Source organism: Pseudochaenichthys georgianus, unplaced genomic scaffold (assembly GCF_902827115.2).
Source record: "Pseudochaenichthys georgianus unplaced genomic scaffold, fPseGeo1.2 scaffold_1588_arrow_ctg1, whole genome shotgun sequence".
NCBI classification, from domain to species: Eukaryota; Metazoa; Chordata; class Actinopteri; order Perciformes; family Channichthyidae; genus Pseudochaenichthys; species Pseudochaenichthys georgianus.
Window position 1 is genome coordinate 7,601 of NW_027262414.1, and position 18,769 is coordinate 26,369.

Consider the following 18,769-nt stretch of genomic DNA (forward strand, 5'->3'; position numbering starts at 1 on the left):
AGGACCGCTTAGCGAGATCTCGTTTGTTAGTTTGTTGTTGTTAGTTTGTTTGTTACTCAAACATATCCAGGGTCTGCTGAACTGGCTTCGTAGTACAGGGCACAGGTGGCTAGCAGCGCTAATGTCAAAGACACAGACATTATACATTATATTTGTATTTTACATCCCCCACTCCCCCCGTTGACAATTTACTAGCGGTACCGAAGTGGGCCGGTCGAGAGTCCCGGGATGATTTTTAGTCCCAGTCCACCACTGGCTACATGACCATATGATCGCCCATATTGACGCACCTCATTCCTAAACTTCTAACAGATACAACATAAACCGATCCTTCAGCCTCATATGAGCTCTCAGACACGTTCAACATTAACCTGTCATCGCTGTCTGAGCTTGCTGCTGTGTGCGCCGTCGTGCGTTTACATCTGACTGTATATATATAAAGGTTTACATGCAGATGCTGGGATCCTGGACGGTGCAGCTGGAGCGCTGTGCCCGCAATGACGTCACCCATCATTTGGCGGGACTTGAAGAATCCGCGAGAAGATCCAGAAAATTGTCAACATTGAAGGCAGATTAATGGTTATCAAAGTACAAATATCCAAAATCAGTTCAGTAATGGTTTTCAAGGGGACAATATGTACTCAAATTGATGGGTTTGGATGATGGGGGAAAACCGTGTCACAGGCTCTTTAAACCGTGCTACGCGCTCCAGTGGAAGTGCGCCATAAGACAGACAGGTAGCACTGGCATAAGGCAGCTGTAAACTCAGACTTAAGACGAAAGGGTCCCAATTCTGATATTCTTTGCACCCAAGTCGCTCGGATACGCCTTTCCTCAGGGAGATTGGTCGTCTAAAGTCAGTCTTTTTCAGCAAGACTTTGGGGGAAAGCCGCCAACAGGTTTTATTAAAGGTTGACTGACATTGTTAAAATTTGGATGGTTCCGTCAGGCCATTGTCAAGATTCCACATCCAAACATACCTCCGTGCTCCACAAAAAGCTCTGATGAATGAATGAATGTTGCTCTTTTACTTCTCGCCTTTGTTATCATGTTCTTACGCAGCCTTCCATTCAACCTATTAATTAAACCCTAAACACTGACTTAAAGGTCACCCATCATGCTATTTGTAGGCAATAGCACAGGTCTCAGACATATACAATGAAGTGTTTTGCTCAAAATACCAAACAGATCACCCATTCTAGCCATGCCTCATATCCCTCTATTTCACTTCCTGTTTCAAAAGTGCTGATTTGGGTATAAAGCTTTAAAAAAAATAAAAAATGATAAATGTAAAAGGAGGGGTCTGAGCTCATGCGGGACCCGGCAGCTACCGTCTAAACTAAATACTGCCGTGATGAACCGCCATATTAGTCCGGCAGCGGCTCAGTCAGTAGGAGATTGGACTGGGAGCTGTTGGGTCACCGGTTCAAGTCCCCGACCAGACCTAAATATGGAGTGTGGACTGCTACTTGGAGAGGTCCCAGTTCACCTCCTGCCCTGCCGTGGTGCCCTTGAGCAAGGCACCGGACACCCCCCTTCCCACCTCACTCCCATTGCTCCCCGAGCACTGTGCAATAGCTGCCCACTGCTCCTAGTACTAGACTCCTGGTACTAGGATGGGTTAAAAGCAGAGAACACATGTCACTGTGTGCTGTGTGCTCTGCATGTGTGAGCATTAAAGAGGGTTTCATCCCTCCCAATATTATTATATCATATCATGGATTATCAAGGATTCTCTCTGAAACAGTCTGGAGCTCAAAGACTTTCTCTCTTGCCGGTTATACCACAAGGTGAGTTCCTTTCTACTTCCTGCTTCTTCACACACATGCTCTCCAGCACAGGTTAGCTCTGAGTGTTAGCGATGCTAATGTAAACACCGACCATATTACATCCAAAACAGTCGGGCATTGTTTCTGATAGCAACGTTTCTGATTGGGCCGTGGGTCCACATTTCAGATATTACGTCATATCGGACGCAAATCTGGATCAGCTCCGTTGTTCCCCGTTTTTAGAGATTTGGGTACGGAGGAAAAGAGAGAGGGTTTTATTTTCTGACGCTGCGTGAGTTCCCCGACACACATGTTGATGTATAAAAGACATCAAAACGTTCATTTTGCATGATAGGTCCCCTTTAAGTAACCTCCATACTTTTACTGTCTGAAGTCTGTTGAAGTTAACTCTCTAAACCTCCACCTGGAACACACTGTATTTCTTAATCTAAGACGCCATGTGTTCCGCACAATTCCCAAAAAGAACCTCATTCCTGTTTTAACCTTTTAATCTGCAGTTCTCACGATGCCGTGCAGACCTACAGTCACTGTTAACTGAATGCATGTTTAAATATGGATGTGTGTGTGTGTGTGTGTGTGTGTGTGTGTGTGTGTGTGTGTGTGTGTGTGTGTGTGTGTGTGTGTGTGTGTGTGTGTGTGTGTGTGTGTGTGTGTGTGTGTGTGTGTTTTAGTGTCCTAAATATAAGCTGGTCACATTGTTCAGAGTAGCGCTTGTGGACAGCTCAGCTGAGGCAGAGAAATGGTTTTAAGTGCTGCTGCTCACACAGACCCCCCCGATAACACAACAAAACCAACACTGATAGTTTCGAGAGTCACTACAAACATTATGTCATGCAATGTAATTACAATATTTAAAAACAAAACTCTCAATGCCTTAATGTTCTAAAACTGTTTCACAGGACACTCACGGTACGTCCACACAGCAGCTTTAGACGAATCTTCCACCGCTTCCAACGCTTCTCTGCCCGTTGACTTTGAATGGGGATGACGTCACTTTGCCTCGCTTTTCGCCGAACTGCATTGTGGGGGAGCGAAACGAAGATTTCCAGGATTTTCAGGATTCCAAAGTTGAGCAATGTTCAACTTTTGAAGCTGAGCTGGAAGCGCCAGCCAATCAAACACGTTTATGCAAATCTGACAGTAGAAGCGGTAGCCAATCAAACCGCGTGTAAGCAGGGAGAACCAGACCGCAGTTCATTTCCTCATATTCCAAACGAGAAATTACGGTAGCAAATCACCCGGTTCTTTACGACCAGAACTATTACCGGGATACAAACCGGAGGAACCAGGCATGGAGGGAGGTGGCAGAGGCAGTGGGTGAAACTGGTAGGTTTTCGCCTGTTTGGGGAGTTTATATATATATATATATATATATCTATTGCTCGCATAAAATCCCCGGGGTTTTTTGCTTTGTATGTCGGGGGCGGGAGATTCATGTGATTGGTTGTTGGTCGCGTTGCTCGCAAAAAATCCCCAAGCTGTCAGACACGCCCAGCTCCAAGATGTTCAACATTTTTGAAAAGCTGCTGTGTGGACGTACTGTAAAACTGTCCATCAGCTATAGCACATTAATAGTCAACATGAATTAATGTATACAGTATGTGTTTATTGACTTTACACTTCTGTTATATGTATGACGCTTCTCGAACATTTGCTCTTGGACCGCCTTGATAATATGTACTGTTAATATTTTATGTATTTGTACAACTCCTTTGCTCCCGTAGGCATGTCTGTGGTAAAGACTGTATGGAAGTCGCTTTGGATAAAAGCGTCAGAACAATAATGTAACAATGTAATAACAACACCGTGCACAACAATTCTCAAGTGAGATAAAAAGTGCAAGAAATTAAAAATTATTTAATTAAAAGAGGATTTGAATATCGTCTTAATCCTAATTATGATCACCAGTAATGATAACATTGAACTCACCAAGTTAATGTCTTGAATTAAGCGATGCATTTAAGAACAATATTGTTATTACTGATAGAAATAAAGTGCAAAACTTCAAGACTAATATCAGAGGTGTTGATGATCCATCTTTAAATGTTCCAGATGTGGCTGTATATACTCGGGAGAGGAAACGAGCCTTTCAATATGACAGATGTGTTCTCTGTTGTCGAGCCACAGGGTGAAAACAGACGCTGTGAAGGACTCTTTCTTCAACATGCCCTTTAAAGTGCCATATTTTGACTGATGTGAACCCCCCCCCCTCAAACACACACACCATCAGCAGGATCTGTCTGGACCCCTGTGGTGAGACAACACTGCTAACACACTTCCTAAAGAGTTCAGTGTGCCCAAAGCTCACACACACCATCAGCAGCAGGATCCGTGCTGCGATCACACACACACTCGTGCTTCAGTGTGCACGTGTTGAAGTGTGTAACTGTCAATCTGTGATGGCTGTGTGTAGACAGGTATCTCCGCCTGTTAATGTCCGAGTCCGAGACTAAAAGTGTGGTTTTTTTCTGTCTCTGTGTCAGTTTGCATGTGTCTATCTGCATCTCCCTCTGTCACCGTGGTTGTTTATAGTGTGTGTGTGTGTGTGTGTGTGTGTGTGTGTGTGTGTGTGTGTGTGTGTGTGTGTGTGTGTGTGTGTGTGTGTGTGTGTGTGTGTGTGTGTGTGTGTGTGTGTGTGTGTGTGTGTGTTCACCCATGCTGTTGGTGGAGCTGCACCACATCAGCAGACAGCCAGTACACAGCAGGTTGAGAGCCCCGAACAGCAGGATCCTCCACGACTGCAAAACGACAACAAGCAAACAAACAAAGTTAAAAGTGGATGAAGAAGAAGAAGAAGAAGAAGAAGAAGAAGAAGAAGAAGAAGAAGAAGAAGAAGAAGAAGAAGAAGAAGAAGAAGAAACAAGATAACAAAGAAGAAGAAGATCGTTTTAGTCATTTTTAAACCAAAAAGTAGTGAAACAATTCTAAAATACTTTGATTCTCCAACAGGATTTCCTGCTTTTCTTCGTCATACATTATTGTAAACTTTTACTCATAATATTTGTGGGCATTTGTACATAAAACAAAACGGGACATGTAGGAGGTCACGTTTGGCTCCGTGACGTTCTGATAATGAAAATATAATTAATTGCACCACGAGTCCCCAGTATGGCACAGCTCCGAAAACACTGGACCCTACACTTCCCATAATGCATCTCAATAGCATCTTTACTTTGACCCGTATTTAAACTGCAGTGTGAAATGCTGTTAAAGTCGTCCACCAGTCCAAACACAGCGGGACAAACTGGCAGGAGACCAGCCGCCGCTAATCCCAATCTCAATCCAAACCTACAAACGGAGCCGAGCAGCGGAGAGTTTCCTGCCCTGTGGCCGACCTCCTGTGCCGAGGGGGGGGGTTGAATACTCTGACTGATGGAGTCACTACAGGCTGAATCAGCTCCTCACAGAAACACCAGCTCAGGGGAAGGTCATCACCAGAGGAGCACAACAGGCTGATCCAGGAACTGAAAACACTGACGAGTAAAGAGCGTACCGTTAAATCCTTCCCATGCTCTTTTGTGCAAGTGTATAAGAAGATATAAACAAACATTTCCCATATTGGGATCAATAAAGTACCTATCTAACTAACTAACTATCTATCTATCTATATATATATCTCCATCTATCTATCCAGCTATCTATCTCTCTATATAGCTATATATCATCATCATCTTTATTTAAAAGGGACTCTTGGTCCATTATTACAAAACATACAACACTCAAATATAAATTAAGAAAGGCAGCCATACCAATGTTTCCACAGAGGTGCCTGGTATCGTGCAGCACTGAGACACGGATTTGAGAGCAGCATAATGACAGAGTTGAGAAACACTCAATCGACAGATGAATTTGTAAATCAGATTTCTCAGGAGAGCATGGAACGTGTTGACTCGTCATTACAGAACATTTTACTTGCTCTGCACCGCCTGGGTTTTCTAAGCAGTATGCAGACAGTCATTATAAGCAACCTGGAGCTTCTTGAGGCTCGCCTTCTTCAGCTTGAGCCACAAGGGGGCAGTAGAGAGAGGAGTGCAATACGCTCTAAAGAGGTTCGCCTCATCTGAACACCAAGAGAATGTTCTAGCCAACATGTTAGCTTGCGTATATGAGACACGCCGCTGTCTATACATGATGTCGTCATCATCATCATCATCATCATCATCATCATCATCATCATCATCATCATCATCATCATCAGCCATTTCATCTGTGATGATGTGTCCCAGATACTTAGTGTCACAGCAAACAGACAGCACCTGTCCTGACAGGTAGCATGTTGGAAAACCAAGGTTCTCCCCTGTTGCTCTGCAGATCATTACAGCGCTCTTCTTAGCATTGTATTTAACATCAAATTTGACTCCGTAATCAGAACAAACATTTAGCAACTGTTGAAATCCAGCACTGCTAGGAGAAACAAAAGCCAGATCATCGGCATACATAAGATGGTTTACAATCACATGACCAATCACACACCCTGTTTTACAGACACTTAAATCATCTGATCATTCATATAGATATTAAAAAGGCGTGGTGAGAGGAGCCCCCCCCGGCGGACTCCATTACCAACACCAAATGGCGCAGAGACTGCATTCCCCCATTTGATCCGCATGCTCTGGTTGGCATACCAATAAGCCAGGATCCTAATTACACTGTTGGGCACACCTCTTTGTCTCAATTTTAAAAACAGTTTATGATGGTTAACTCGGTCAGAAGCCGTAGAGGCATCAATGAACCAATCAGAACAGTGGAATTCTGTCTTCTATATGTTTCTACCATTTCCTTCAAAGCATAGATGCATAGCTCAGTACCATGCTTTGCCTTGAAGCCAAACTGGTTATCTGAGGTACATAAATAAGAACATAGTCTATCCAACTAAATTCTTTCCAGGACTTTGGATAACACACTGGCTAGACGCTAGAGCAATTGGTCTATAGTTATCCAATCTATCTATCCATCCATCCATCCATCTATCTCTCTAACTATATATCTCTCTATCTATCTAACTATCCATCCATCCATCCATCTATCTATCTATCAAATGTGAACATGATGGAGGATGAAGCGTTGACATTTCTAACTATTCCGGCAGCCCTCGTTAAGGTTTGGAGAAGATGCAGCCGTGTTTAAAAGAAACCATCATTGACTGTTGGTAGGAAACAGGAAGTGAACTGTGGTCTCGGTCCACCACAAACACCTTCCTGAGAGGCTTTGTGGAACACTAGATCAAAGTCTCTTTGCTTCCTCTATTGCTTCTAAAAGACAGCAGCCCTCACACACAACAACCACACGTTTAAATGCAGGTGTATAAATATAGGTTGTCTGAGAGATTGGACAAAGGACCAATAAGAGACGACCAAAATGACTGTTTAATTATTCTCCATTCAATCTGTATGTCAGCCCATTCCATGCTGTTCTCACTTCCTCCGCCGGGATGTAAATTCAGCAACATTTTGACTGAGTCTAAACTCGCCCTCTGAGCAACACGAGTGTGGTTGTGTGTGTCGGATGGACGCGTACCTAGAAATGGAACAAGGGATCGTGTGTGTGTGTGTGTGTGTGTGTGTGTGCGTGCGTGTCCTGGCTTGTCACTTCGTGTCGGAGTCATAAGCCGTGGTGGGGAGCGCCGAGTGCTGTGAAATCTACAATTACTGTGGTGTGCTGTGTTATGACAGCGCTTGGGCGTCTGGTGACAGCACTAGCCAACGACAGGCATGGGAGACCCTGTGTGTGTGTGTGTGGTGTGTGTGTGTGTGTGTGTGTGTGTGTGTGTGTGTGTGTGTGTGTGTGTGTGTGTGTGTGTGTGTGTGTGTGTGTGTGTGTGTGTGTGTGTGTGTGTGTGTGTGTGTGTGTGTGTGTGTGTGTGTGTGTGTGCAAACAGAGAGACAGTATTGGCCTAAAACATGCCCAACCCCCCCTGCACGTACACAGACCCTCGTCGCCTGGAGGGGGGAGTCAGAGTTTTTAAACCCCGGTGCTGTGCTGCCCCCGTCTGTCCGTCTGCGGCGGCGCCCGGCTGCCCCGCGGCAGAACGGCGTGCCAACATGTCGAAGTTACATGTGACATTGGAGCGACCGAGCGGCAGCGCCTCAGTCACCAGGTACTGTACTAAATAAGGAGCCAGGCCGAATTACATCATAGTGGAGCGCCGTGCCACGCGGCCGCATCATTTGGCAGCGCCAGAGTAACGTGTGTCACGGTGGTGAGCAGAGGCGTGACTCATGTGAAAAGTGGAGCAAGAAGGAGAGGTCAGTGTTTCCATAACAGGCTGGGGTTGTGTTTAACAGTCTTTGTCTTTTAGGAAGGTTCGTAACGGAGGAAAATAAACCAGCAGTAGTGGGTCAGCCACGATAAGAGCTGCTCGGATCTCTATATGATAAGGAAAGGAGCTTTAATGCTTCCTTTGTTATCACATTTTGCAAAGGGTAAACCGGAGCATCCTTCACGAGAAGAAAGGAGATCATTATGTCCCACAGTTCCTTGCAGCCGACAAACACAGATCATGTAATTAAGGCTGCCTAATAAATATTGTATCACTTATGCCGTAAGCTGCTGATGTGCTTATATGGTGGGAACAATATGGTACACTAATTAGATTAACGCTTTTTGCTTTAAGATGATCAAATTGTCCCAGATATATAGCGCACATGAAACAACACGATAAGAACGCACATGGCAACGGAGCTACGGTTTGTATCGAGACATGTTCTCACAGCAGACTGACGTCAATAACATCCACTGGTGCATCGTGGACAAATGGCCCCGTGTAACTGCAGTCAGATATCCTGATGTCCTATAAAAAGACATGGAAGCTCTAGGTGCAGGGGGGGGGGGGGGGGGGGGGGGGGGGGGGGGGGGCTTTTTGCTCAAAGTGAATCCTGCAGTCTCTCTTTTCAGTTCCAAAGAAACACCTCCTCAGTTTGTAGTCTGTGTCTCCGGGGTGGTGGCGTTGCTTTCTCAAAATAACCCCACTTGCGTAATGAATCGGCGGCCTTCACGCGGACAGAGGAGTTTTCCGACATCAGGACGAGATGACGCCTCTCCCTCACTCTGCCCCGCGGACATGTCTTTCCTCTGCGGCTTCATCAGAACACTTTGTTACTGTGGCCGATGAGCTCAAGCACAAGTGTCCACTACTATAAACACGTGCTATGATGACGGCCATGGTGAAAGAAGCACATTGGGATTCTCAGTGCTGTTTTGAAAATGTGTTTTTCCACAGTATCTGAGAACCGACTAGAGAGGCCCCGTTAGGCTTCTGGGATGTCCCTTTCCTGTCGTGTGTGGAAAATGATTTGTGAATGTAAATGCAAAATCCCTTTGTTTCCTCCAGAGGGATTTTCTCTCCCACACACTCCCCGCTCGCTTGTGTTTACATCTGCAACATAATGACATTACTATGTATCAATCGCACTTCTATTGGCTAGCGCTGCAACACATTGTAAGTGTTTGGCTAAGGAGCGGGAGATCTCAAAGTGGTTGACCAATCACAACAGAGCCGGCCAGCTAACCAATCAGAGCAGACTGGGCTCTTTAAAGCAGAGACACTACATACTGATATACACCTGTACAGCAGGAGAGGACTCTTTAAAGTAGAGACCCTACATACTGATATACACCTGCACATCAGCAGGAGAGGACTCTTTAAAGTAGAGACACTACATACTGATATACACCTGAACATCAGCAGGAGAGGACTCTTTAAAGTAGAGACACTACACACTGATATACACCTGAACATCAGCAGGAGAGGACTCTTTAAAGTAGAGACACTACATACTGATATACACCTGAACATCAGCAGGAGAGGACTCTTTAAAGTAGAGACACTACGTACTGATATACACCTGAACATCAGCAGGAGAGGACTCTTTAAAGTAGAGACCCTACATACTGATATACACCTGCACATCAGCAGGAGAGGACTCTTTAAAGTAGAGACACTACATACTGATATACACCTGAACATCAGCAGGAGAGGACTCTTTAAAGTAGAGACACTACATACTGATATACTTCTGAACATCAGCAGGAGAGGACTCTTTAAAGTAGAGACACTACATACTGATATACACCTGAACATCAGCTGCAGAGGACTCTTTAAAGTAGAGACACTACATACTGATATACACCTGAACATCAGCAGGAGAGGACTCTTTAAAGTAGAGACACTACATACTGATATACACCTGAACATCAGCTGCAGAGGACTCTTTAAAGTAGAGACACTACATACTGATATACACCTGAACATCAGCAGGAGAGGACTCTTTAAAGTAGAGACTCTACATACTGATATACACCTGTACAGCAGGAGAGGACTCTTTAAAGTAGAGACCCTACATACTGATATACACCTGCACATCAGCAGGAGAGGACTCTTTAAAGTAGAGACACTACATACTGATATACACCTGAACATCAGCAGGAGAGGACTCTTTAAAGTAGAGACACTACACACTGATATACACCTGAACATCAGCAGGAGAGGACTCTTTAAAGTAGAGACACTACATACTGATATACACCTGAACATCAGCAGGAGAGGACTCTTTAAAGTAGAGACACTACGTACTGATATACACCTGAACATCAGCAGGAGAGGACTCTTTAAAGTAGAGACCCTACATACTGATATACACCTGCACATCAGCAGGAGAGGACTCTTTAAAGTAGAGACCCTACATACTGATATACACCTGAACATCAGCAGGAGAGGACTCTTTAAAGTAGAGACACTACATACTGATATACATCTGAACATCAGCAGGAGAGGACTCTTTAAAGTAGAGACACTACATACTGATAAAGGAAAATGTGAATCATAAATTCATGCAATGAATTCAAGCTGAGATACATCTTAGCCACTTTAAGGCATGAACAGATTTCTAATAACGTAATGTTGATGAACAGAGGTGAGTGTATCAATGCAAGCAGAGGAACTTCAGACCATCGAAGGAATCAGTATGCCTCAAAATAAATAGGTCATACAATGTGTAGTCAGACCACATGTTAAAAAGTGTTCATTCATGGTGTTGCAAAGCCGGTTCTCACTTCCACATCGGACCAGTGAATACTCTAATTATCAGTTTGTCAGATTTGTCAGATTTCACTACAATCAACACTTTGTCTGGGGTTTCAGTGAGGCCTCTGATATCTCATAGTTTCATCTAAGAGAAAACACCGACTACATCTGACATGAAACAGCCAGATTCAAAGATTTCAGCATGAAGTATCATCCATCAGCGACTGTAGTGTTACACTAAGCTGCTGTATCAGCCTGTAAAAACTCCTGTATCAGTCCTGGTGTGGACAGGACTGTGATTTATTTCCCAACACTAAAGGTAAGAGGAGACGAGGCGCTGAGGAAGCACGTCTCAACTTTTGCCGGTTTGAACTATGTTTGGTCCCTAAACCGCGTACGACACCGTGTAATCCAATCCAAGGCTCTAAAGCAGGGGTGGGGAACCTCCGGCCTCCGGGCCGTATACGGCCCGCGAGACAATTTGGTACGGCCCTCGAGGTAATTTATAAACACACACAACAAATAAAAAAATTAAAGAAATCTAGACCGCAAAAAAATTAAACAAGCGAGTGCCTGTTTTTCCTGGCCACGGTCAGGGTCCTTGAACACAACACGAGCCTAACGTGTCATCACGTGGTATATGTCTCGACTGACAGGGGTGCAGTTCTGACGGAGAGCACTTCAGAAATTGCAGTACCGATAAGTCCATACACATGCCGCAGTTTCTGCGTGTCTGTGTCTTTAGCTGAAAGCCCAGTGGCGATCTGCTCATCTGTCATACTGATCAGACAGTCAATAACTGTTTTGTTATTAGCATCTGGTTAGCTAGCTATGCTAACGAATATAAGAAGCTTTTTCTCCAACCAGTGAGGTAAAGGCACATCTTTATATGATCATTATAGTTATAAAAAAAATAAGAGAATAAAGTAAACAGGTATAAAATACTATATGACAGTTATTAATAAAGAAGAATACAGTTTGAAAGGGGAGTGATTTATCAAATATCCATATATTAAAAGAAAATCTGCTTACAGTTGTGTTTGGGTGTTGAGAGATGTGTCCATAGATCTCCTAATGTTGCTCTCAAAGTGGACCAGATTGATGCTTTTAACTTCAACATTTAAAAAAAAAAAAAAATCTTCCCGGGTGAGCATGCCCCCGGACCCCCCTAGAGGAGGTTAGGTCCCCCCCCCATACTTAAATCATGTTCACATGGATAGGAAACTAAATACATGTCCACACATCTTGTGTCCATATCTTTCTGTTTTGGTGGTCACGCCACACCGTGCACGTGCATGCATACGCGAGTCATGGTGAGATATCTGGATTAGGAGGTTGCTTTTTCTTTGCACAGAATGAAATGAATGGGCTGTGATTTTAGTTTTTTTAAGCAAAGGTCAATAACTTGTACGGCCCTCTGAGGATATTGTAAAAATTGAAATGGCCCTTGAGAGGAAAAAGGTTCCCCACCCCTGCTCTAAAGGGAAGCAAGACCCCCCCACCAGCATGTGCTCAAAGTGTTGACACACACACACACACACACATTTTTGGCCTGACTTTGTTGTTGTTCCTTGTTTTCATTTCAGTGAGTGTGAGTAGATTATTTAATGTATTTAGAAGTATCTGTATTTGACTGCGGAGAAGAACTTTGAATTGTTACCGTAAAAAGGAATGCTATTTTGACTTGACTAAACGTTTTAAACATGATGTTAGCCGTTTTAGTTCCTCTTTGAGATGAAGGTGTCTCTCTACATAGCCAAGAATTACATGGAAACTTTTTAAGATTTAGGAATACAATTTTGTGTGTTGCATTTTCAAGGGAAAACACATTTACTTTACCTTGCTGAGCCACCATTAAACGAGTCCATGTCGAGCACCCTTTCACCCAAAACTGCTATCAAATCATAAATAAGCTCTCTAATTTCACAACAAGATCTGATGTCTGCCGCACTCTAAATAATGACTGACCCAGAAATGATTGTAGTTTTATAAATTGAGAAAAACAAAAATATCAGATGCCTGCAAAACTTTCTATGGAGGTTCTTTTACCAGTAACTGGAATACAATGCATGAACCCAAGAGGAGCAGAGCTGGATTAACAAAACTGTCATTTGAGAGGAGAATGACGTTAACGCAACATTATGGATCATACGTTGAGAGAAGATGTGTCTCTCATCTGATGTCCTCTGGCTGCTCTGCCTCAACTCTCATTGCATGGGGAGTGTTGGGAACATACTGAATGTTCCTTCTGTATCAGAGTAGCACATGCTAACAGAGGCGTGTGTGCGTAGCCGGATGTACATGGAAGACGCTGTGTTGAAGTTATGATAGCTATGTTCCTAAGACCGGCATGATGACACAGCATCTAGAGGGATAGACATATTACTGTCTTGTGTATTGTTTACGCAGGCCTTAGCTATTCGGAACTAATGTCAGAATACTGCTTTGAACCGGTATTCTTGCATTTTGTTGACTGCAACACCCTCTCTTGTATATAAGCATCAATTCTGAAGACCTCTACCCCAGACCCGTGTATTTAGCTAGTTCTGAGAGAATCATCAACATGCTGCATAACAAGATGGAAGCATAACACCTCCATCAGCTGACGCCAACAGGCAGGACCAGGGAGACAGAACACTGAGAGCACAGCAGCCAGGTTACAGGTGTGCTCAGTCAGGACAGCATGAACTGATCCACTGGGTCAAAGTTATGGGCAATGGAAAATATTTCCCCAACAACGAGTGATATTTTTCTACCAGGGAGTTTACCGATTGACAGGAAGCCTAACTTGTTGCTAAAGTAGCTCAAAGCTAAAATGGAGATTATTCAGAAATAAAGAGTATAGCTCGTGGCGGACGGTGTTTTACTGTGAGGGCGTTCACTGGAACCCGGTGACCTGATAGCGAAAAGGATTACAGGAGGTGTTTGGGTCTGACTGTGTGTGTGAGCTTAGAGCACAATGGGATTATAAAGTGCAGACTCTCCAGACGCTCACTACGGCAGATCTGGTTGGTTACTTCTATAAAAAAAAAATGTGAATTTAGAATTTCACAATGCATTTAATCCCACACACACTTACCCGTCTGTCTGACGTCACCAGTCTGAATTCTTGCTGGAGTTTCGCACAGATGGATCTGTGCGTCTTCCTGAATGGATGAATGGTGCCCTGCAAATGAAAACAAAATGAGTATGAAATGTTGAAACAAACTTTGTGTTGTGATTTGATAAAGCTATAGTGCGCAGACAAATAAAAGGCTGGCTAAAATAATTGTACGGTTGTACCATTTAAATGAGTTTGAGTACAATCAAGTTGGTTGAACTGTGAAAGTAAAGCAGAGGAGCGAAAGAGTGAGCTGCACTGCCACCATGTGGTGAGTCACTGGATAAAACGTTTCCACAAATGTTTTATGGAACTTCCAAAGTCACTCAAATGTGGTTTTATATTTCTCACACACAATCAGGGTTTAAAACAAACTTTATTGTCCACTACACACATTTTTTGTGAATATACAATTTTACCAGCCACTCCATTTTGTTATTTTACATAGTTTGTGTCAAGATGTGTTATTATCTTGAGTTACAATCACTTTAATCCAGGGGTGTCAAACTCAAATACACAGCGGGCCAAAATTTAAAAAATGGGTACTAATCGAGGGCCGGACTGGTTCAATGTTTATTGCTAAACTTATTGAAATGAACTTATTGCACATATTAAAAACTTAAATTATTGCCTATAAAAACAACATGAAACATTAAATAATCAGTTGCACTCATTTCTTATGGCTCTATCTGCAGCTTTTCTGAGTCATTTCTTATGAGTACATTTTCCCACAGGCCAACAGCAGCTTCAACAAAACTATTCCCCTCAAAGAGAAACCAAACATGCCCTGTTGTCGTGAGAGAGAAAGTGCAGAAGGAAGCATCCATTGAACTCAGTGTGCTGCTCTGTGATGCTAGCTCAGATACTTGGCATCTCATCTCGGGTGCAAGGTCATCAATGTTTGGGCTCAGGCTCTGAGCGGAGGAGACCCTCAGGATGGAGTGAAGGTGTGCGTGCAATATACCGGCGGGCCAGATCTAATAGGAATTACAAATTATCCTGCGGGCCGAAATTAAATCCACCACGGGCCTGATTCGGCCCCCGGGCCTTGACAGGGGTAGACATTAAGGGTAAAAAGCAGGTATTGTATTATCACTGGCCCCACCATTGTAACCACTGGCCCGGAGCATTCGTCCAAAAAAAATCGACTAATAATGAAGAAAATGAACACATTTGTTGCCATAGTAATTTATGCACTAACTACATTACTACTTGTACTACAACATTTGAACAATCAGTTCTTCCTCATTTTCCTCAATTGTTCATATTTGGTTTATTAAAATAATGATATTGTGGTCATTGTTAAAAAATGTCTGCTATTATTATGAGTATTATTATTATTTGTATAATGCGCTTTCTGCCTTCCTGTCATTAGGAGTTAGACATGTAATGGCTATATGTAATTGATCTGATTAGATCCTTCATTATCCTAAACTGCTGGGACATTTCCCTAAAGCCAATACCTTTATATTGTCTACTCTTCACTTGCTTGTCAGCATAGGTCGGCATTGATGTACAGAGCCGACAGAAGACCTTGTTTATACTGGCATCATATTGAGAGGTGCAGCCAGTGACGCGTCCTGAAACCAGGAAGTAGCTGCTGGTTCCCTCCACAGAAATCAATGGGATTTCTCCACAGGGTTTTGGAAAATAGCTGGAAATAAGGTCTGTGGGAAACAAACCTGTTTGATAAATGCACGTTGTGTTCAGCCGGATAATCTCCACGTCTACCCTACTTTTATAATTTTCGAATCATAAATCTAATCGATGGATTATAAAAGGGTTTCGATCAAGCTGAAACTTTCTCTCCCTCTTCTTCTCATGCTCCCTGTCACTCTCCTTTAACTCCTCCGGTGACTTTCTTTTATTTGAAGATTGTTTTTTGCCCGGCGCTTGGCCGGTTACCGCTGGTATTAAAAACATTTTGGCGAATGGTTAGGTGGCGTGATAGTCTGTAGTGAAGGAGCGCGCTCCCGCTCACAGGAGCCTGCTCGCGCTGCGCTCCGCAGCTAACAGCTGTTTGCTTTTCACCCAACAACGACAAGCGACTCACGAAACGCTATGTTGTAGCGTTGATAAACGAAACAATTTAACAACATTGCTAGTCAAAATACCAATACCACAGGAAACATTTAAAAATATATATATTTTTAGTGGCCCGAGCGGGCAAGTGGAAAGCACGTTATGCTGACCCGGGGTGTCTAAATAGTGCTGAAGGGCCAGCGGGCCATTTATAATGTTGAGCCCTGCTTGAGTTTGACACATGTGCTTTAATACAAATACAACTTTTATATTATTAATAAAAGTACTACGACTAGTTTTTTTAGAACTGCTCAAACTTTGTTTACCAAATGTTAAAGACAATAAAAGACCTGAATCATGAGGTGTTCGCATGTCGAACACTCGAACACCAACATGTTTAACATTTAACTAAAGCAACCTGGTTACAAAAGCGACACTAAACCTTCATCGTAGATTTTGAATCGTATGTGTTTGCATAAGAGGTGAAGATATAAACCAGACACACTCACCAAGACGTATGTGTCGTGTTCGTGCTTCTTCCTGTGCATGTGAACATCTGTGGAAGAAAACAGAAAATACCGTCAACATATTAAACAGTCATTATGATTCTCAGATTGTGTTTTTGTTGTCAGTCTCTCTGACTATGAACTCATGTTTCTGTGTTTTGGAGCAGACAAATCGCCGTTCCTTACGCAACGTTAGTCTTTAAAGGTAGGGTATGCCATTTTGGAGAAACCAGCTCGAGGCCGCTAGAATTTGAAAGTATTTTAAATTCCTCCTCCAACACACACGAACGCGCACATGACCAATGAGGGCACGAGATAAATGTGTGCCCAGATGGAAGGCTGACAGGCAGGTAGGCCATCCAGTTACTTTAGCCGGGCCGGCTCAGATGATTGGTCGTGCTTTTTACAGCGCCACGGCTTCCACAGGTGACATTTTTTTATGTATTTATTGTCAAAGCATTCAATATATTCATTGCTATCGAGATGTTAAGAGCATTCCATGGAATATAACAAGTGTTTCTGAAGTAAATGACATACCCCATCTTTAATACAGTTTGAAAGACAAAATGTTTCTTGTTATTTCTGCACCGAACTGAATAGGTAACTTTAGTTACTCTGCAAACTCGAATTATTATATCATCTTAAACACTAAAGAGATGAACACATTTATGCATCGAAAATGATAATACAAATATAAAGAATATATTATTCTGAAGTTTTATTTGTGATCCAATCCAACTTTATTTATATCGCACATTTAAAAACGACAGAGTTGACCAAAGTGCTGTACATCAGTAAATATATAAAAAGCAGCATAAATACATTTAGACAGAACCGACAGGTCATCAAAACAAAACACAAGACAATAGAACCATACTTAAAGACACAGACTATTATACATGATGTAAAAATAATATACAACACCAGAAAATAAAAACCCCAATTTTAAAGCACAGACTAAGTCGTATACGTCGTCTGCAAAAGCACGGGAGAATAAGTGGGTCTTTAAAAGAAGATTTTTAGCAGCTACAGCAAAGCAAGGAGGAATCTGTCAGCAGAACTCAGTGACCGTGAGGAGGAGGAGGAGGAGGAGGAGGAGGAGGAGGAGGAGGAATATGGTTGTGGGAGTTCTGCCAGGTAAGGGGAGGCCAAACCATTAAAGGCAAACAATACCATTTTCAAATCAATTCTAAACTTTATCGGAAGCCAGTGTAGAGATGCGAGTAAAGGTGTGATGCGAGTAAAACCTGTCGTGAGTGGTAAGGAAGTTAGGTAAGTAAGGAAGATGTGTTGCTTGCTAGTAAAGTACTTTGTTACAAGTAAAAAGCCTGCATTCAAAATAAAAAGTATACAATTATCTGCATCGATAGTACGAAAAGTCAAAGTACTCCCTGCACAAAGGCCCATTTCTGAATCGTATAATGATTGTGGAGTAGATGCCAAAGAATTTTTTTTGAATGCATGACTTTTACTTGTAACAGAGTATACCTACACTCTAGAACTTCTACTTTAGCTTGAGTACAATATCTGAGTACTTTTTGTAACGCTTCTGTCCATCACTGACTGTCATTTAAACGTTTCAGTAAAATAACCGTTTTAAACGTTAAACCGGTTGACAGTTCCATGCTAGCCGGATTAGCTAACCGTTAACGTCAACAAACAAGAACCACGGGCCCGAAAAGGACATATGGGATACTTAACTGGATCACACTGACCAGTAAAAACACGTTTAATGTATGAAATGTATTTATAACCACCTAAAGAAAGAATAAACTAAAAAACGTTCCCAGCTAAACCCAGAATCAGCTGTTAGCAAAACTGCCTGTTTGACTACGTGTTGTTAGCCGTTCGCCTGTTAGCATAACAAACCTGAATCCGTGACGTTGATGACATCCACCGACACCATGTCAGGTTTGTCCAGCGGACCCACTTTCCGCTCGGTTACCCCCGACGGAACCACGTCCGGCTTTGGGCCGAACTTTCTGGGGTAATAGTCCCCGGCATTATGGTAAGAGAGACCCGAGGACGTGGACATCATTCCGTCCATCGCCATTTTGGATTTCCCGTACCCGTCGGCCTGTTCGATTTGGCTGAACGGCGCATGCGTCAGTTCACAGATTTACAAATCACCACCAAGTGAAATTATTAGCAGTGAGCCCATCCATGTGATAGACAGATCTGAGGTTTCTTTTTACTATTCAGATCTAAAGTTCCGGCTATGAAAGACCATTTCCGAAAGAAAAAATAAAATGTTAGGAATGAATTAGATGAATTACAATTATTCAACAAGAGAAAAAGGAAAAATGTCTCCATATATGATTTGTTTTAC

The 18,769-nt window shown here is 42.9% G+C and overlaps 1 protein-coding gene across 1 annotated transcript; it reads right to left on the reverse strand.

Moving 5' to 3' along the window:
* Nucleotides 1-4,443: 4,443 nt before the first annotated feature.
* On the reverse strand, nucleotides 4,444-18,518 carry LOC117441238 (zinc transporter 6-like; the record flags this gene model as incomplete). Its single annotated transcript, XM_034077435.1, has 4 exons — nucleotides 18,310-18,518; nucleotides 16,444-16,490; nucleotides 13,892-13,978; nucleotides 4,444-4,528 (listed from the first exon to the last, which is right to left on the reverse strand). Coding segments are annotated over exons 1-4 (403 nt in total), but the record flags the coding sequence as incomplete, so codon positions are not given.
* Between the last annotated feature and the right edge of the window lie 251 nt (nucleotides 18,519-18,769).